The 21523-nt window shown below is 39.3% G+C and overlaps 1 protein-coding gene across 6 annotated transcripts in view; it reads right to left on the reverse strand.

The window, feature by feature from the left end:
- The window catches only part of herc2 (HECT and RLD domain containing E3 ubiquitin protein ligase 2), a 213929-nt gene that overhangs the window by 28239 nt on the left and 164167 nt on the right, over nucleotides 1-21523 (reverse strand). For all 6 annotated transcript variants that reach the window (XM_043692293.1, XM_043692294.1, XM_043692296.1 and 3 more), the window contains 11 exons: nucleotides 19819-20010; nucleotides 18253-18406; nucleotides 16352-16459; nucleotides 12966-13097; nucleotides 11584-11742; nucleotides 11369-11487; nucleotides 11132-11257; nucleotides 9482-9637; nucleotides 6228-6343; nucleotides 2448-2646; nucleotides 1952-2166 (listed from right to left, as the gene is read on the reverse strand). In XM_043692293.1, coding sequence (XP_043548228.1) covers nucleotides 1952-2166; nucleotides 2448-2646; nucleotides 6228-6343; nucleotides 9482-9637; nucleotides 11132-11257; nucleotides 11369-11487; nucleotides 11584-11742; nucleotides 12966-13097; nucleotides 16352-16459; nucleotides 18253-18406; nucleotides 19819-20010 — 1676 coding nt within the window. The remainder of the gene's footprint in view (nucleotides 1-1951; nucleotides 2167-2447; nucleotides 2647-6227; nucleotides 6344-9481; nucleotides 9638-11131; nucleotides 11258-11368; nucleotides 11488-11583; nucleotides 11743-12965; nucleotides 13098-16351; nucleotides 16460-18252; nucleotides 18407-19818; nucleotides 20011-21523) is intronic.

Below are 21523 nucleotides of genomic sequence, written 5' to 3' on the forward strand. Positions count from 1 at the left end.
ACTGCACAAAACACTATATAGGACAAACAGGAAGACAGCTAACGATCCGCATCCATCAACACCAACTAGCCACGAAACATCACGACCAGCTATCCTTAGTAGCCACACACACAGATGACAAGCAACATGAATTCGACTGGGACAACACTACTATTATAGGACAAGCCAAACAGAGAACAGCCAGGGAATTCCTAGAGGCATGGCACTCATCCACAGATTCAATCAATAAGCACATCAACCTGGACCCAATATACCAGCCACTGCAATGGACAGCTGGAACGAACAACTAGAAGTGGCAGATTCAAACCACTATAAATGCCGGAGGAAACATCACAGGAGCGCTTCAAAGGAGGCTCCCAAGCACTGAGGATGTCACCTAGACAGGGGATGAAACATCTGCAACACAAATTCCCAGCTCGGCGAAAAGAACCACAACAACGAGCACCCGAGCTACAAATATTCTCTCAAACTTTGAGCACTAATACAAGTCATCATATACCCAAGAGATATGACCCACAACACCACTCATTACCCAAAACCCCACAAAGGAACAGACATAATTAAGCCCCACATGGAGCAACAACTTTCACTTGAAGGAAATGGGACAAATTAAAGGAGACATTGTGTCATGAGAACACACTTCAGCAGGTGAGGTTGATACTGGATGGGAACTGTTCAGGCCTTCTTTCAGATGCTAGTGAACGTTATCACTTCATTTTTGTGTCAAATTTCACCTATCATGTAAATATCCATTTCAACTGCCTGCTGACAGTCTCGAAGCCCATGTCCTTCTCACTATAAAACTTCATATCAGCAAATTTTGAAATCACGTACTGTATCTACCTCAAATCTAGTCATCAATGTATATCAAAAGCAGTATTTTCCAACACTGAATCGGTGAAACTCCAGTGAATTTTCTTCCATCCCAAAAATAGCTGCACATACATGCAAAGTTTGGAACCTGGGATTACCAGTGCACAATTTCAAAATATGCAGAGAACATGGAGGTTGGAAGGGTAATAAACAGTGACAGAGATGGTCATCGACCTCAAGGGAAGAGATAGGCTGTTGGGATGGGCAGACATTTGGCAGTGTGGATACAAAATTAGACAAGGGTAGAAAACAACTATGTCGAATATCTCTTTCTCATTTCATCCCATGGGTTTCCATTTTGCTTATAAACATAACATTTGGTATTTTATCAAACAGTTTTTGTTTAAAATCCACACAAATACCAATTGCACTGCCATCCTTCATTCTCACTGTTGCCTTCTTAAAACAGTACATTTGGAATTAAAATTCTGTTGTTTGTTTAAAATAGAGATCAAGGAAGTCTTTAATGCAGTAGCGTTTCTGGTGACACTGCATGGAACTATGTTGATTTACCAGGGCAGACCATGTTGCAGGTCTTAACCGAATGCTTTTTAATTCACTCATGTGTCACAGGATAGACATCACAAAATCAGGCTATTTGGCTCTAGGTGTCACTGCTGGTAACTTTTTCAAATAAGCCCACCATCGTAACCATCTAATCCCTTAATTCTCATGTGCTGTCTAGTTTCCCTTTAAATGCACTTTTACTATTCTTTTCAACTGCCCCCTTCCACATTCTTGTCACCATTTAGGTAAAGAAGCATTTTTTTATGAATTGTGCATTGGATTTCTGAGTGAATACTTTATAGGAATATCTCTAGTTACGTTTTTCCCTAACAAGGATAAACATTCCCTCTGCATTCACACTATGAAATCTTTTTGCAATTTTAGAGACCCATTAGGACATGCCTCAGACTTGTTTTCAAGAGAAAGCAAAAAACAGCATGAATTTCCTGGTATGTGTATCCATGCACTACTTGCATCATCTTTGCAAATCTTCTCCACACCCTCACCGATATCACTGAAGACTGAAGGAGGAGCTCAACTAAACCTAAATGTCCAGAACGTTCTCTCTCACCTCCTATTGCCATGTCCCAGCTTGCCGTCTTCTGCCTCTCCCCAAGAATAGACTTCCCCTTCAGATGACAAGGCAAGGCAGTGCTTGCCTCCTGAATTTACTGCCACCTTCTTTACAAAAACATGTTGAATGGATTCCAGCAAAGTCGGAGTTGATACAGACTCTGTTCCTCCGATGCCCAGTCTTCCTCCAGCTCCATATCCAGTAGCGTACAACTAATATAATAGAGGAAGAATCAAAAATTATTAATGCAATGCACCTGAATTGCCTTACAGCCACACAGTCTTCGCTGATCAATTAGTAAAGATCCCGCAAATTAGCTCAAACAATGCCACTTTGCTATTAATAAAAGTCCAAGTAACAGTTTTTGAGTCTCGCTGTACCATTTTGATGCTCTGCGCTACTGTATTTCAATAAATGACTTACAGTATGCATAACTCTTCAAAATAGCGAAGCATTAACTCAGTGTTTTAACAAAGGATATGTGAACATTCACCTTTCCATCTGCTGTTACTGCAAACAATGTCTGTTCTCCACCAATCAGCTGCACAGGTCTTAAGGTTGCTAATGCCTCGCATGGTGTTGGAACTTTAACTTTTGCACCTTCTATACCACCTAGCTGTCCTCTGTGGTTGTGTCCCCAGCCATAAATTGTCCCACTTCCACCAGCAGAAAGGGTCCAATCATCAGACCGCCTGTTAAAAAAAATACATTTGAAATACATACACGCTTTCAACTAATTGTTCTCCTTTTCTCTGCTCCCAGTCAAAAAAAATTGAACCAAAGCTCATTCTCAACTATCACTCAGTTCATAAATATTTCAGCAAAATCAGTCAATATGATTTGAATTTTTGGTGTCCAGACATGCCAGTACTAAACTTTTTGTGTTCACCTGTACACAATGATTTGGTGATATCATTGATATCATTAAAAGATCAACTATTTCCCTTCTGCATAACAAAGGGAGTGTGACCACAGCTGCTAATGGTTATTCCCAGAGCTTTTACAGCACAGAAGATCACTCAGACCTTCATTTCTGTGCTCGGTCTTCATGGCTGCAATTTACCCACTACCACTCTCAGTCGTCTTCCTGTAGCCCTGCATGTTTTTTTTCTCAGATAATTATCAATTGCCTCTTGAATGCAATTACTAAAATCAATTTTTTCTATACTCTTGAGCACCATATTTCAGGTCCCAACCCATCGCTGTATGAAACGTATCTCTCAGTTCTCCATTGCTTCCTTTGCCAATTACCTGAAACCCGTGCTTTCTTACTTATGATCATTCTGATCTTGGGAACAGTTTTGCCCTATCCAGTCCTCATGACTTGGAATAATGATCAAATCTCTTCCTGTTTTGCTTCTCTAATCCATCTACATAAGTCAAGTTTCTCAAAATTGGGACAGTTCTTATGAATTTCTTCTGCAGTTTCTCTCCTGACTTCAAATCCTTCCTAAAGCATAGAATAAAGGATGGGGCGTAATATTCTAGTTGGCAGCAAACCAGAATTTGCCACAAGTCTAACAAGGCTTGCTGCCTTTTATTGTCTACATCCTCACTAATACAGCTGGATACTTTACTAACCATATGCCCTACCTATTCTGTTAGCTTCAATGACTAATGCACATTTACAACCAGGTCCCTCTGATATTGCACTCCCTTCAAAATTGTAGCTTTGTTTTGTATCATTTCTCCATGTTCTCTTCATCAAAATGACTCACTTCTTAATATTAAATTGCATACTTATAAACATACAAATTGGGATCATACAACGGCCATCAGCCCTTTAATCTTTTTCTGCCATTTAAAAGCATTATGGCTGATCTGTTTGTGTTCCGAACCCTTAATGTCCTGAACAGGGTGGTGAACTGCTTTCTTAAACCATTGCAGTACTTGAGATGTGGGAATACCACCAGTGCTGTTAGGGAGGAAGTTCTAGGACTCTCACTCACCGAAAATGAAGGAATAATATACATTTGAGGCAGGATATTGTGTGGCTCAGAGAGAAAAATACCTTCTGGACGTCCATGTGCATCACATCAATAGCACTGCCCTCATCAAAAGATTCCATCAAGCTAAACACTATTTTCTTTCACATATTGATTGTTTGCTTTCGTTAATTAGCCTGCATTTGTTCAACTGGCTATCCAATTTGTCTAGAATTGTTTCTAGAAGCTTTCCGACCAAGGTTTAACTAGTTACTGGGCATACATTTACACACATTTTTGAAAAAGGCTACAAAATTTGCAATTCTTCAGTTTTAGTGGCACTAACCTGAGTCTAAGGAAGACGGGAAAATTACAGCTCACGTCTCTGTAGTTAACATACTCACTTCCCTTAGGATCTATCCCATCTAGTTCTGTCACCTCATCAAGTCCCCTTAGAGACAAGTTCTTCTGCATCACCTCATCAATTTTAAATCTTTCATATTACTATACTGAAAGACCATTACTTCATTTCTGTGTTTCAAATACTTTCAACTAATTTTAAGAGGATATTTTTCTGATTTTTAATGGATTCCTGCTCTATGTAGTGCAATGTAATAGCCTTAACATTGTTTCATGTTTTTCCCCTCTGTCGACATTCCTTTAAGTGACTGAATAAGCACCTCTATATTAACAGGAATTAATATCTTGTCTAAAATTTGGAAAGTGCCACACAAAGTTGTGAAATAAGATAAGAGTCTATGGTGCTCGGGGCAAGATATGGCATGGAGAGAGGATTGACTGACTGACAGAAGGTACAGTGTGGGAATAAAGGGGTCTTTCCTCAGGATGGTAGCTAGTGATGAGTAAGTTCTACAGGGGTCAATTCGGGACCACATTATTCACATCATACATAAACAATCTGAAAGGAAGTGAGGGCATCGTTGCTTAGTTTGCACATGACACAAAGATGGGTGGAGAGACAGGTAGTGTTAAGATGGCATGGAGGCTGCAGAGGACTTTGATGGGCTAGGAGAGTGGATAAAGAAGTGGCAGATGGAATACAATGTGGGAAAGTGTGGAGTTATGTTCTTTAGTACATAGAAGAGAGGTGTAGACTATTTTCTCAGTGGGGAAAGGCTTCAGAAATCTTAAACACAAAGGGACTCAGATATCCTGGTTCAGGATTCTCTTAAGGTGAACATGCAGGTTCAGTTGGCAGTCAAAGAATACAAGAGCAGGAACATACTGATGAAGTTATACAAGGCTCTGGACATACCACATTTAGAATATCGTGAGTGGTTTTGGGCCCTGCATCTAATGATGTGCTGGCATTTTGGCAGTCCAGAGGAGGTTCGCCACAACAACTGCAGGAATGAAGGGCTTACCATGTGATGAGTAGTTGAGACTCTGGGTCTGTACTCGATGGAGTTTAGGAGGATGAGAGTGATGGGTGTAATCTCATTGAAATTTACAGAATACTGAGAGGCCTGGAAAAGAGTGGACGTCAAGATGATGTTCCCACTAGTGGGAGAAAGTAGGCACAGCTCACAGTGAACAGATGACTCTTGAGAACAGAGATGAGGAGGAGTTTCTTCAGTCAGAGGATAGTGAATCTGTTCAAAGTTTGAGAGAAGATTTGTAGCTCGGGTGCTCGTTGCTGTGGTTCTGTTCGCCGAGCTGTGGACCTCAATGTCTCAGAAGGCTGTGGAGGCCAAGTTATCATCTTTAAAGACAGAGGTAGGCAGCTTCTTGATTAGTAAGAAGATTTATTCAAGGTTGCAGGGAGAGGGAAGGAGAATGGGGTTGAGAAACACGATCAGCCATGATTGAATGGTGGAGCAGACTCGTTGGGCTGAACCTTATGGTTATTACCTGGTCTTCCATCTGGTATAAAAAAAGGCAGTAGACAGAGGGGAACAAGACAGTAAGCTATGCTGAGTTAAGAGTGAGGTGCTGAAAAAGCACAGCCAGTCACGCAGCATCCGAGGAGCAGGGGAATCGACATTTCGAGCATAAGTCCTTCATCAGGAATACTCATGTCTGATGAAGGGCTTATGCTCGAAACGTCGATTCTCCTGCTCCTCGGATGCTGCCTGAACGGTTGTGCTTTTCCAGCACCACACTCTTGGTCTCTGATCTCCAGCATCTGCAGTCCTCACCTTCCCCTAGTAAACTATGCTGCCATTGTTAGATTTCATTGAATGGAGTAGGGAAGCATCATACAAAAATTTTAAAGGAATTTTGTTTATGGCATTTATTCAGAGGCAAAATAAAGTCACAACAACATATTGTAACTGAATACTGTACGCTCTACAGGCAATTAAAAAATGACAGTATTGGCTTCATACCTGTTAACCCACTGAACAAGTTGTTCATCTTGCTCTCTTTTAAAAATGTCATGGTTCTCGTGAAGTACATCCATATTTTCATTCTCAGTCATTAATTCACGGATTTTTTTTGCCACCTGTACCAGATGCAAAACAAGCTATGAGAGACTGAAATTATGTTTGAAACCCTTCCAATTTTGTGCTTCAGTTGATGTATAACAAAAACACTTATTCCCAGAAACATAAGCATTCAGTCCATTGAGCCTGTTCTGCTGTTTAACTCGATCAGAATTGATGGAATACCTCAATGCCTTTTACCTAGCCCATCCCCAGAATCCTGTATGCCATCAGTACTCAAACTCATTACCCTCGGCTTTAAGTATACTCAAAGACTGAGCTTGCATTACCCTCTGGGGTAGAGAATTACGAAGATTTATTATATTCAGAGTAAAAAGAAAGCTTCATCTCAATTGTAATTTCCTTTGTACTTAAATTGTTTCTTCTAGCTGTAGGCTCCTCAACCTGGAAACTCTTATCTGCATTTACCCTGTCTAGCTCATTAAGCATTTTTTTGAAGTTTCAATGAGATCACGTTTCACGCTTTGAAACTCTGGAGTAGACAGGCTCAGTTTGCCCAAACTCTGCATAGTCCTGGGAACAAACCTTTGTTATACTCACTCCACAGTAATAATAAATTGAGATAAGGAGAACAAACTGTACACAGTATTCTAGGTGCATCCTAACCAAAGTCCGGTGCAAACGAAGCTCCACTGAAGTATTATTAGCGAGTTTTGAGAAGATTTGTAGCTCAGGTTGAGGTTCTGGATGTAGGTTTGCTCACTGAGCTGGAAGGTTATTTTTCAGATGTTTCTTCACCATACTAGGTAATATCATTAGGTGAGCCCCCGGATGAAGCACTGGTGGCATGGCCTGCTTTCTATTTATATGGTTAGGTTTCCCTGGGTTGGTGATGTCATTTCCTGTTCTTTTTCTCAGGATTTGGAAATGTCATTTCCTGTGTTGATGTCATTTCCTTTTTTTTCCTCAGGGGGTGGTAAATGGAATCCAAGTCAATGTGTTTGTTGATAGAATTCTGGTTGGAATGCCATGCGTCCTGGAATTCTCGTGCATGTCTCTGTTTGGCTTGTCCCAATGTCATTTGTGTCTATTGCCATTTACAAAATACCTTGCAAGAACTGTAACAAACACTACATTGGACAAACTGGCAGAAAACTAGCCACCAGGATACATGAACATCAACTAGCCACAAAAAGACACGACCCACTCTCACTAGTATCCTTACAAGCACATGACGAAGGACACCACTTCAACTGGGACAACACATCCACTCTAGGACAAGTCAAACAGAGAGACACACGAGAATTCCTAGAACCATGGCATTCCAACTGGAACTCTATCAACAAACACATTGACTTGGATCCCATTTACCACCCCGAGGGAAAAAAACAGGAAATGACATCATAGGAAATGGCATTTCCAAACCCTGAGGAAAAGAACAGGAAGTGACGTCACCAGCCCAAGGAAACCTAATCCCATAAATAGAAAGCAGGCCATGCCACCTGTGCTTCATCCAAAGGCTCACTGATGATGTTACCTAGTATGATGATGAAATGTCTGAACATGAACCTTCCAGCTCAGTGAGCAAACCTACATCCTGAAGTACTACTCCTTTACTCAAAGCCTGTTGTGATAAAAGTGTATATTCCATTAGCCTCTGGAATAGCTTGCTGCAGCTACGATAGCCTTCAGTGAATTTATTGACAAGGACACCCAAGTTCCTCTGTTCATCTATTCTTTCAGACCTTTTGCTATTTACAAAATACTCTGCACATCTGTTCTTCCTACCAAAGTGGATGACCCCATTTTTTTTTATATATATTACATAGCTATCAGCAAAGGGTTGATTAGCCAAATGATGAGAATTTAAAAACTAAGTTTGGTAAACATTTTTGAATTTTGGTAAGTGGAATAACAAGATCAGGATGAAGATTCCTGACCTTTCGTCAATGACTAGTATTGACAAATCCACTGAAGAATAGGAATATAATGATGTAGAAACATTGCAATAATTTTAAAAGATGTATCCATGAATGGGAGCATAACTGGTTAGGCCAGCACTTACGGCTTATCCCTAACTATCCAGAGGACAGTTAGGAAGCAATCACATTGCTATGGGTCTGGAATTACATGTAGGCCAGATCAGATAAGGATGGCATTTGTGAACAGAAGGGTTTTTAGAACAATCTACACTAGTTACAAGTCATTGGGCTAGCTTTTTATTCCAGAATTCAAATTTCCATCCTGGGACCAAATCCATGTTCCTGGAACATTAGCCTGGAATTCTGGATTACTAGTACAGCAAATTTACCACAACAACACTGTCTGCCCTTTGATAATTATGATTCATTAACAGAATTAACAAACTTATTCAAAAAGATTTCTATATAACTGAAAAAGACAAGGTTCATTCTTTGATACAATTCTCCATGAGTGGGATTTAATGGCACAGATGTGGGCTCATACTGGCTGAAGTATCAGCAAGAAACGCAAATGGCTTCAGAAGGGAAGTGAAATTGGAATTAAGTGCCTGACAGGTTATGGAGAGGGAGAGGGTTAGGAGAAGGGAGGCAAGGGCAATGCGGTTGACATTCAGCAGTGACCCCCTTCTCAATGCTGTACAGCCCCACTATAACAGAAACAGGAAAGTCACATCACTGGATTCCATCTCTGAAGTACCGAAGACCAGAGGGCTCAGAGTCAAATGGCTCTATGGGGGAGTGATGCATAGCTCTCCTATAGTGAGATGGATCAGGCATCCAGTTTTCCACTACAGTGGGATTCATTAAACACATCTCCATTTTAACCCATAAAGAATGAAATAATCAGCTACTGATTACACCATTGGCATATAAAACACGTTAAGACAACTTTTATGTAAATTTCCACGAGTGCCTTTTTAGATCGAAGAATTTGGATATGTCAAATAGCCTTCCTGATCTGTAGTGATTCTTGAATAAAGGAATGACAACTGCTTATTACAATGAATAATGTTAAGAAAATGGTTAAGGTAGATATACCAAGACAGAAGTGGGTGACCAAGGATTAAGAGTCAGGTTTTCCACCCAGTTCAGGTTTGGAAGTCTAGGACAGAGCATGTGAGGCATCAAGTTAATTTGCTAGAGTGAATAATCTACAGGCAGTCAACATGATACATTTTCCAAATCGTGGAGCTGGCTAATCTTAATCTTTATTACCTCCTCAGGAAACTGCCTTGGCAATGATGTTCTCTTATCAAGAGCCACAGCAACTCTCAAGGCCATGCAGTATCTTCTAAACCAAGCCCACTTGTGTGTCTCAGCACAGCAAGGTAGAGTGTCAAGCTCTAAATCACATGCCAGAGCAACTAAAACCTGCAAAAAAAAAAAGTACCACTTAAGATTTCATTACATTCTATCTTTATATAAAGATTGTCGATGTACCTCATGAGGACTAGACTGGGTTCAGACAAGCTGTGAAGAACGGACACTGGAGTAAACTTTCAGACACCTACATCCACACTGTAGAATTAAATCCAACAAAGGATCGATGAAGAAGGAACACTATCACAATAAAAGTGAAGTTTCACAGTTTGTGCATCAAACATGTCTTGATAGAAACAACACTATTATGATATTAGTGTCTATGAAAGCTTGTTTTGTGACATATTGCCTGCTACATTTCCTCCAGTAAATAGTGACTACAGTTCAACAGTATTAAATGGGCTAAAAAGTACTTTCATAAAACCAAAAGTCGAAAAGTGCTTTACAAATGCAGGTTCTCCCTTTCTTTATTCCTTCTAATTTGGTCTTAATGGTGGTTTTCCTAGGGAGCTCTAATATCAAGAGACACAATGTTATATTTCAACTGTTGATTAAAAAATGTTTATTAGCAGCTAAGATTCTTAAGATTACTATTCAATGTAAATATAAAATCTAATTTTGCATAAATTGTATGTAAATACAAATTGATTACTTTTGGGCCAGCAGCATTATGGTAAGGCAAGGTAATTTAATCCACTAGTTATTAGTGGGTAGTAATAGTAGTTAGTGGAGTGGTGTGCTCCTCCTGTGAAATATGGGCGATTAGGGAGCACAGTCAAGCATCCCTTACAACTGTGTGTGCAGGAAGCGTGTCCAACTGCAGCTCCTCTCAGTCTACATGGATCCACTAAATAGGAAGCTGGACAGACCCTGGAGCATGTAGGAAGCACAAAACTTATAAATAGGACTTTGAGATTTAAAAAATTTCATTCACAGGATGAGTGTGTTGCTGGCTTTGTCAATCCCTAATTGCCCAAAACACAACAAAGTCCACTTCGAATTAAAACTTAGTCACCCAATTTTCAGGTTGCTTTTTAAAAAGCATGCAACACTTTGGAATAGCAATCTGGCATCTGCTTTATTTAAAATATTACTTAATTAAACAATGGTGCATCATTCCAGAAGTCCAAGCTGATGATAATGGACAGCAATCAGGAGAGCTAAGGTCAATTGTTGCAACTCCTAGTACACAGAGATCAGCTGATTTCACACAAGTCAACAGTCAAATTCTACAAAATAAAACAAAGAACTACAGATGCTAAAGAACAAAACCAGATATTTATGGAGAAACTCAGTAGGTCTAGCTGCATCTGTGGACAGAAAGCAAAGTTAACATTTCAAGTCCAGTGACTCTTAATCCGAACTTTTGCAAACAGACCTGCTGAGTTTCTACAGAAATTTTTGGTTTTTGTTTTGAGGTCCTTCTACTTGTACCTTTATCATTAAGTGAGCTCACATCTGATAAAATTCGTAAAACATTTACTTTTCAATCTGGACTTCAAAGTACTCCGGTTCTAAATAAATACATCAAAACAAAATTATTACCTTGAAGAATGGGCTGTGAAGGAGCTGTTTTCCCCCTCTTACTATGGGATCTTCATATTCGTACTGACGCTGCAAAGCCTCTGGAAGACCTTTGACTAATGCAGCTAAAGCAGTCCCAGTAAAGCTCTGAAAGGAAAACTGTTCAAAGTGAGCAAGTAACACCACTATTTCTTCTTTAAATATCTAGCAATGAGCAAATAAACTTAATACACATCTTTAAATAGGTTGTTACTATACCAAAGATCGTGGTTCTCCATCACTGTCCCCAAGAAGCCTATTGATGTTTATGGTCTGACCAAACTCCGTGGTTAGAAGTTTGCGCAGTCTCTGCAAGGCCCACATTCTGTGACTAGCAGCTTTTATATAAAGGAAATAAAAATCATAAGCACATCAGACGCAATAATGGCTGAAAAATGAAAATTCTCTTCGTCACTACATCTTTTGATGCTTACCGAGTGCACTTAGCTGAGCACAAGCTGCCAAAGAAGCAGCTAAACGAGGCACAATACTTCTGTTTGATGCAAAGCTTAATCGGAAATCTAGCAGGCAGGTAACTAAATCCATTGAAGGACATGACAAGATGCACCGATCTGACAGAAGATCTTTAGGGCCTGGTTCAAATATTTTAAAAATTGAGAGAATGATTACAGCAAAACAAAAATCAAACTTGACAAAATGAAATCAAACAGGTCTTTTCAGAAACATTTCATATTACAATTATAAATTATTGTTACTTTATTAAACAAATCCATATTACGAAAGTTGTGCCACAGATCAATAGGATACATGGAGAGATGTACAAGTTTGAGTCTTATCATTCTTCACAATGAAGTCTTTGATCTCAACTATCACATCAAGAACAAATGTCAAAGAATCCCAAAATAGGTGGTGGTGATGGTGATTTGGTTATCTAGCAAATGGATTGTTCTCGAGAAGTACTCCAATCTTTCTTCTTATATTTTGACCGGAAGGTAGTGCATTTCTTAGTTGCATTACTAATGGACAGTGCTGAACCATTGAAAAAACCACAAACCATGACCGTTCTTCAGAACTCTAAACAATATAAAAATTCTCTGACATGGAGGACAAAATAGGCATCACCATGCCTTTTATAGAGTAATAAATAAAAGACAGGATTCAGTTCTAAGCTTCTGACAGCAACACAGACTGCACAATTTTGAAAAGTTTCCATGTGATTCCTCAATTTTTCCATGGAATGTGGGCATCAGTGTCATGGCTGATGTTTGTTACCTATCCCTAATTGCCCTTCAACTTAGTGGCAGACTACGCCTTTCAGAGGGTAATTCAGAGTCAATTGCATTACTGTGGAATTGGAGTCACACAAATTCTGCTTGAGATGCCATTTACGACAAGAGAAAGAATTGGGGATGTTAGACAAGATCAAACAGAGAATTCTGCAGAAACCCAGCACATCTAGCAGCATCCATGGAGACAGAAACAGAGATAACATTTCAAATTATGGAAAGAGTCATACTGGGTTCAAAGCGCTAACTCTGTTTCTCACTCCAAAGACACCATCAGACCTGCTGCGTTTCCCTAGCATTCACAGTATTTTGCTTTCACTTGAGAATCAGATCAAATAGCTCTTTCAACCGACAGACATGATGTACAATGGCCTCCTTCCATGCTATAATCTTTCTGCATCTGAATATTTGAACCCTTCAAATGTACCACTGATTTTCAATTTCTGTAAAAAGCATTCTGCAATGTGCAACAAAATGTTTTAAAAATGCAATAAAGCTTTGCTTCTGGTGTTGCTCAGTTTCCTTATCAAAATACTCGGTCTTACAAAAAACACACAAGCATACATTACCTGCAGCAGGCATTATGGGATACACTGTAAATCGCCATCCCCAGCCATTCACAGAACCATCACTGGTAAACTTCCACTTTAGCTCATCACCAGGAATTCTCAGTTCACTAGACCAGTCAGACCACTCTCGACCTGCAACAACCAATGTAAAATTGTGCAACTAAAATACAAATGGGTCACAATTTATACCATAAGACACCCACCAACTATCTATGCATATTGCGTGATTTGCTGCCTTATATTCAGAAAAGCTTTGTAGCCGATGGAATTATTATTCATGTTTTTCTTAAATTTCCCATCACAGTTTCTGTGGATACACTTTATTTTGATGAACTTTTACACTATATTCAGATTTACTCTTTTCCATTTACAAATTGTCCTAACGGTATAAATCATAACTTTCTCTTATAACCTTTTCCAATACTTTACCCACAACTGAATTAAGGCTCACTAGTCTATAATTACCAAAGTTGTCTCTACTCCCCTTCTTGAACAAGGGGACAACATTTGCTATCCTCCAGTCTTCTGGCACAATTCCTGTAGACAATGACAACATAAAGATCAAAGCTAAAGGTTCTGCAATCTCTTCCCTGGCTTCCCAGAGAATCCTGGACAAATCCCATCCGGCCCAGGGGACTTGTCCATTTTCACGCTTTCCAGAATTGCTAACACCACCTCCTTGTGAACCTCAATCCCATCTAGTCTAGTAGCCTGTATTTCAGTATTCTCCTAGACAACATTGTCTTTTTCCAGTGTGAATACTGACAAAAAATATTCATTTAGCACTTCCCCTGTCTCCTCGGACTCCACGCACAGGAGTACAGACAACCCTGGTAATTACAGACCAGCGAGCCTTACTTCAGTTGTGGGCACAATGTTGGAAAAGGTTACAAGAGATAGGACTTATAATCGTCTCGAAAGGAATAAATTGATTCAGGATAGTCAACACTGTTTTGAGAAGGGTACGTTGTGCCTCTCAAACCTTATTGGGTTCTTTCAGATGGTGACCAAACAGGTGGATGAGGATAAAGCGGTTGATGTGGTGTATATGGATTTCACTATGGCATTTGACAAGGTTCTCCACAATAGGCTATTGCACAAAATATAGAAGCATGGGAATGAGGGTGATTTAACAGTTTGGATCAGAAATTAGCTAGCTGAAAGAAGACAAAGGGTGATGGTTGATGGGAAACGTTCATCCTGGAGTTCAGTTAATAGTGGTGTACCGCAAGGATCTGTTTTAGGGCCACTGCTGTTTGTCATATTTATAAATAACCTAGGTAAAGGCGTAGAAGGATGGGTTAGCAAATTTGCGTATGACACTAAGGTCGGTGGAGTTGTTGATACTACTGAAGGATGCTGCAGGTTACAGAGGGACATAACTAAGCTGCAGAGCTGGGCTGAGAGGTGGCAAATGGATTTTAATGCAGAAAAGTGTGAGATGATTAGCTTTGGAAGGAGCAACAGGAATGAGGAGTACTGGGCTAATGGTAAGACTCTTAGTTGTGCAGATGAGCTGAGAGATCTCAGTGTCCATGTACACAGATCCCTGATAGTTGCCACCTCGGTTGATAGGGTTATTAAGAAGGCATATGCTGTGTTAGCTTTTATTGGTAGAGGGATAGAGCTTTGGAGCCACGAGGTCATGCTGCAGCTGTACAAAACTCTGGTGCGGCCGCAATTGGAGTATTGCGTACAGTTCTGGTCACCACATTATAAGGATGTGGGAGCTTTGGAAAGAGTTCAGAGGAGATTTCCTAGATGTTGCCTGGTATGGAGGGAAGGTCTTATGAGGAAAAGCTGAGGGACTAAATGTTGTTTTGGTTAGAGAGAAGAAGGTTGAGAGGTGACTTAATTGAGACACAGGATAATAAGAAGGTTAGATAAGGTGGACAGTGAGCCTTTTTCCTCAGATGGTGGTGGTTGGCATGAGGAGACATAGCTTTAAATTGAGGGGTGATAGATACAAAACAGATGTCAGAGGTAGTTTTTTTACTCAGAGTAATAAGGGTGTGGAACGCCCTGCCTGCAACAGTAGTAGACTCGCCAACTTTAAGGGCATTTAAATAGTCATTGGATAAACATATGGATGAAAATGAAATAGTGTAGGATAGGCTTCAGATCGGTTCCACAGGTCGGTGCAACATCGTGGGCCAAAGGGCCTGTACTGCACTGTAATGTTCTATGTAAGGTATAAAGTTATGCATGATAGAACAGCAGAATATAACTTTATTAAAGTACAAGGTAGATATAAATTTTTGAATAATCATCCCTCAAATTTTGACAGTAGTTAATTTCTTTTGAAACAAGATTTCATTAAGAGGGGAAAATCAAAATATTGGCACTTCCTACTACCTACAGTTGTTGACATGAGCAAACAAACGTGGAAAAAAACATGAAAAATGAGCCACAAGATTGCAGTTTTACTTCTTCATTAATGGCTCTAGAACACACCTGCATCACAGAGATTTCATTTAAGCTCTCTACATCATAATTTCAATGTTACATTGGAATTTGAAGAACAAGAGGTGATCTTATTGAAATGCATTGGATTTTTAAGGGGTTTGACGGGGTAAATGCTGAGAGCATGTTTCCTATCATGGCAGAGTCTGGGATCAGACAGCATAGTATCAGAAAAAAGAAGCACCAATTTAAGACCGAGAGAAGGAGGAATTTCTTCTCAGAGAGTTGAGTATCTTTGTAACTCCTAATGACAGAGAGCTGTGGGGCCACTCTCCTTGTGTACTTTCAAGGCTGAGATAGATTCTTGATCAGCAGTGGAATCCACTGTTATAGAGAAAGGGCAGAGAAGTGGCCTTGAGCAATGTTGGATCAGCCATAATCTGACTGAATGACAAGCAGGTTCTAAGGGGCTGAATAGCTTACTCCTGTTCTTATTTCTAATGATCTTATTAGCCTGAAGACACCACAATAGTCAAACTAGGTGGGGCCTACTGCATGCAGCTCAGCAGTAAAACAACTAATTGGTCTATAATCTGCCAAGAATGCTACGTGACAATAGGGAAATGAAAGGATCAAGAAAGGAAATGGACATGCAAAGGCAAGGGTGAATAATAATGTGCACTTATACAGCATATTATAGACACAAAAATATCCAGACACAGATGGTGAATTATAGAAGGAAACGTTTCTGGTTATTTCAGAGGATGAGACACCTGGAAGCTTCAATTGATACCATAAATCTTTGTACACTAAACTTTGGAAGCAACTCAAATGCATTAACAGTAAACAAAATACGAAGAATTTATCTACATCAAGGGGAAAGGAAACCAGTTTTATAGATACCATTAATTTAACATTGCAGCCATCACAATAGAAAAGATCACATGAATGTGAAAACATTTTAAATCCACAGAAGTTATTACCTGATCGGACAGACACTATCCGGTTGGCGCCATCCATTATGGTTAATGGGTCGTGACGACGCTCTGTGGAGCACTGCCTGTCAAATTCTACTCGAAGACCTTCAGCACCTAAAAAACATGCAAAGCATCTTCAAGAAGAAAAATAGTTATCTGCCCGCATGTCTTAGCTTTCCCTTCTGCAGATTAGTTATTCATTCTGCTATCATCTACCTAGAGACCAAGAAAAAATTTGAGCTTCAAGCGAGTAGCTGAAAGGATGACAAGACTTTACACTTAGGCTAATACTGTAACAAACAGACTAAAATCACCATTGGATAAACTGTGTCAACAAACAACTTCTACTTAAAAAATTACAAAGAAGAACCAAAAACTATACAGCACAGGAATAGGCCCTTCAGCCCACTGAAACTGCACCAACACATGACATCTTTCTAAGCTGAAAGCCTTTTGCCTCCATGCAGTCTATACCCCCCTATTCCCTGCCAATTCATATATCTGGCAAGATCCTCTTAAACATTGCTATTGTATCTGTTTCTACCACCTCCTCTGGCAGTGCATTCCAAGCACTTACCACCCTCTATGTAATAAAAAAAACTTGCTTTCACATCTCCTTTAAACTTTCCCCCTTGTACTCATGAACGTTGCACATAAACCTATGTCCTCCAGTAACTGACATTTCCACCCTGGGAGAAAGACTCCAATTATCCCTTCATCCTTGCCTCTCTCAATTTTGTAAACTTCTATCAAGTTGCCCCTCAGACTCCAAAGTTCAAGTGAAAACAAACCAATTTTTTCCCAATCTTTCATAGCTATATGCTCCAAAGCTATATGCTCCCGGTAAACCTTTCCTAGACCCTCTTCAAAGCCTCCACATCCTTCCAGAATTGTACACAACATTACAAATGTTATCTTCCTAAAGTTCTATACAGCTGCAACACAACATGCTAATGTTTATACACTATGCCCTGACAGATGAAGGTAAGTATGCCATATGCTTTCTTGGTCACCTTAAACACTGTACACAAAATTCCCTCTGCACAGGGATTGCAGAACTGAGCTTTTTCACTTTATTTCTAACACAAAATCCTACTCCTGGATTATATTTCACACTGCCCCTTAAGCAGACATTTAATCATCCCTGAACCAGTGCAAGGTGATCATCAGGTCTCCCAAGCATTTATTTCTGTTCTTTTCTTTTCCAAGATTTGTAGCTTCTAACCCCAATCCAAGTTTGAGTTCACTCCTACAGAGTGAACGCTAAAAACTTAGCACTTCTGTCTGCTCCTCTTTCTCACGAAAAACTGACTTGGCTCTGAAATCCCAGGATAGTTCTAGAAGAACCTAATATTCCAAACCTCTAATGGCTTTCTGTGTAACCTTCCTTCCTAAAAGTCCATCTCCATGAAAATATGAATCATATCAGTCTTGTATCATAAACATAATCTAATCATCATCTTTTAAGTTCTACCCAAACTCTATTCCACCTGAAAATTAAACAAGCAGTCAACGTATAAATCTTTATAAAACCAAAAAGTTTTAATATCCCCCTAGGACAAAGATTGCTGGGCTGAGTCTTAGTCTGACTAATCATCTGTCAGCACAGATAATTTCAACTTTATCTTCAAGTGTGAACCTAGTATAATTTATTCCCAATGAAACAACCTGAGGTCCCTTTTAATCTTTAACAACCATGCAATTCGGGATTGTTTTCAGGAAAAACTTAAAACAAGTTAGCTGATTCCTCCATTCCTCAAATTTTCCTATTTCTTTTCCCTCGGTCTAATCAAAAAATACAAGATCTCATAATCCTCACATTTGCAACAATTCCAAGTATGGAAAAGTGCCGAGGAATATGTGACTGAGCATGGTACATTGGTGACATACTTGCATGAGGTAGATACCTGGTATTTTCACTGTCCCACTGGTAGATGTGTCATCAGTATATGGATGACTGCTTTCCACTATCACTGGCTGAGGAGAATGGCGCCCACTTTGAGAATCAGAGGCCACATCTTCCAACTCAGTCACACATAGTTCCAACAACATGTCAGCCACCTGCAGAGTATAACACAAAAGAGGAAAACATATAGGGCATGAACCAATAATAAATTTGAATTAAGTGAGAAATGCCCATCTGGGAATAAATGTTATGAATGCTTGCCTTAAACATTACAGATAACAGTGACCCCAATACATTATTATAAAGGCTAAACATTTTATTTTCGAATATACAATCATATTTTCACTGATATAGTTGAGAAACAATATGCAATTCTTCAAATGTTTAATTTTTGAAAATTTAATATATTGAAAAGCAAATTTCATAAAAAGCATTTTAATAATGAGACAAAAAAGACAACGACACAGATTAATTCTCTTGATTACAACATTGAGGTTTGTATGAGAAACTGTTATACAAGCACAACAATGTATAGCATCCAGTTTGTATCAGCTCATGGATCTTATTTAATATTACAAATTTAGTCAACCTTCAACTTGTCCTCAATTTTTCATTTGATGTCGGCAAGCAATCATTAAATGGTATCATTAGTGTCAGCCAAACATTAAGTTTTAGACATCACATATCCAACTCATAAATCTTTTCTAACATAAATTTGTTAGAATGACTGCTTTCATTTGACAAGACACTTAACAAATGCCAAAATCAGGATGAAATGAAGAATCACTAATTGTCAATTCCATCCTTCATCAGTAAAGATTATTGGATATGTTCAATGAGGGAAAAGGTCTGCATACAAAATGACCACTGGGCAACATAATGGCAGACAGTTGTCACTCATGGCACTGTAGCAGAAGTTGCTGTTTTTGATGATAAAAAAAAGGGACAAAAATAAGGCAAAAAGCTTCAGCAGAATTTAAGAGATATTGTCCAAGTTGATTTAATAATAAGAAAAGATTGAGTTCTCTCTTTATCCTTCATGTAAGGAGGTTGGAACAGAAACAAGTTTATATCGTTGTTTCTAATACTTTACATAATAGGCTATCCTGAAAAAGGCATACAGAGGAACCTCAATTATCTGAACAACATGGGCGGAGAGTATTTTGTCAGATAATCGAAGGTTTGGATAATCGAATACCAGATAACACTGGGACCTTGCAAACTTGCTGGATCATCTGAAATTTGGATAATCGAGTGCCAGATAATTCAGGTTCCTCTGTATCTGGTAATTTAACTTTCCAAAGGCAGGATTTCCTAAATCAATTTGAAATTAGTGCATGTTAGGCATACAACAGCTTAACACATTTGTGTCTTCATGTTTTATTTTAAGAAAGTCAATCAGCTACTTTGATGAAACAAACTAATCCAATCATTAGAACAGCGATGTGAATTCATAAGTTAATATCCCATTCGGCACATTCAAAGCTCATAGTGGAAAAGAATCATTATGCTTACTAGGTATTGAACTGTGCCTTTGGTTTGATAGTTTTAAAGTATTTGTATTTACCTGGGGGTAGGCAGTGCCCATGGCTGAAAGCACAGCTGACAAGACATCTTTGCCTTTTTCACCAGCACGATTCGACACAGCTAACTTCAACAAATCAACCATTACTCGAGTGTCATCTGGTACAAGTAGACTTGTAAATTCATCTAGGTGCTGTGGCTCTGGCCCAGATGACTTTGTCTGGTTTTCTGAATCCTTTTGTCATAAAAGGAAAACATTATTTTTATCCGAAGGTTGGAATAAAATGAAAATTTTGCACTTTTCTTGAAAAGATGTAACAGACAAAAATGTTTAAAATAACAATTTATTCATCACTCAAATTTATTTGCCATATCTGCCATTTTATGAAGGGACAGCTTAAAGTGAGATTGATCGTTAATAGTTAAACTGCAGTCCATTGTCCTATTTAGAGCCGTCACATACTTGTTCTTCCTTTAGCAAGAGTTCAGAGAGAGATAGCAAGAATCTCTTGCTTATCAAAAGCTGACAATATTAACTCGTCTGGGTCACAGGCTGCATGAGACTTGTTCAACATGGGACAGCAGTCAAAGATCAAGACTGAGAGAGTCAGAAGTCACATGATACCAGTTTATAGTCCAACAGGTTTATTTGAAATCACAAGCTTTCGAAGCGCAGCTCCTTCATCAGATGCCGTGAGAAAGAAGAGCACACAGACACAGAATTTAGGGGCAGAAAGATCAAGGATAAAGAGATCAAAAGATCAGACAACTAGTATGAGTGGAGTGTCGAATAATAAGTCTCTGCAGGTGACCAAGCGTGTCAGACGGTGTGAGTAAAGTATCAACAGCTGAATATTATGCAAAGGGATGATCTATAAACTGATTTAATGAAGCAGCAAAATAATTACAAAAATTAAAATTAAGGTGGTGCTGGAGGCAAACTAAATGACTGGAATAACCAAATTAATAAGCAATCCAAAACTATACAAACTAATTAAGGTAGGTCATAATTTATCAAGGTGACTGTCAAAACAGGGCAGTAAGGAAGATTTTACAGATACAGAACAGTATGGTGAGGCTACATGCAGCTCGACATGAACCCAAGATCACGGTTGAGGCTATCTTCATGGATATGGAACTTGACTATCAGTTTTTGCTTGTCGATTCTGCATTGTGTATCTTTGATTCCACCGTGGAGGATGCTTACCTGAAGATCAGAAACTGAATGTCCTGGACGGCTGAAGTGTTCTCCAACTGGGAGGAAGCATTGCTGTCTGGCAATTGTTGCATGGTGTCCATTCATCCATTATCAAAGCATCTGCATGGTCTCACCAATATACCATGCCTCAGGAAATCCTTGCCTGCAGCATATAAGATAGACACAGAGGCCGAGTCACAAGTGATACGGTGTTCACAAGTGTTAATGGTCTGACATGTCTTGCAGAGGTTGTGTGGTGTTGTGGTCGATGTTGTCCTGAAAGCTAGGTAGTTTGCTGTAAACGATGGTCTGTTTAAGATTTAGCGGTTGTTTGAAAGAGAGAAGTGGAGACATAGGAATGATCTTTGTGAAATGCTCATAGTCATTGATGATGACAAAGAACACAGCATAGTCTCTCTGTTCCGGGGAAGTACTAGACAATGAAAGATACTCATATGCTGCAGACAAGGATTTCCTGAGGCATGGTATATTGGTGAGACCATGCAGACGTTTTGACGATGGGGGGGTGTGTGTGTGTGTTGTGCCTGTG

The sequence above is a fragment of the Chiloscyllium plagiosum genome, chromosome 6 (genome assembly GCF_004010195.1).
Source record: "Chiloscyllium plagiosum isolate BGI_BamShark_2017 chromosome 6, ASM401019v2, whole genome shotgun sequence".
Lineage (NCBI taxonomy): Eukaryota > Metazoa > Chordata > Chondrichthyes > Orectolobiformes > Hemiscylliidae > Chiloscyllium > Chiloscyllium plagiosum.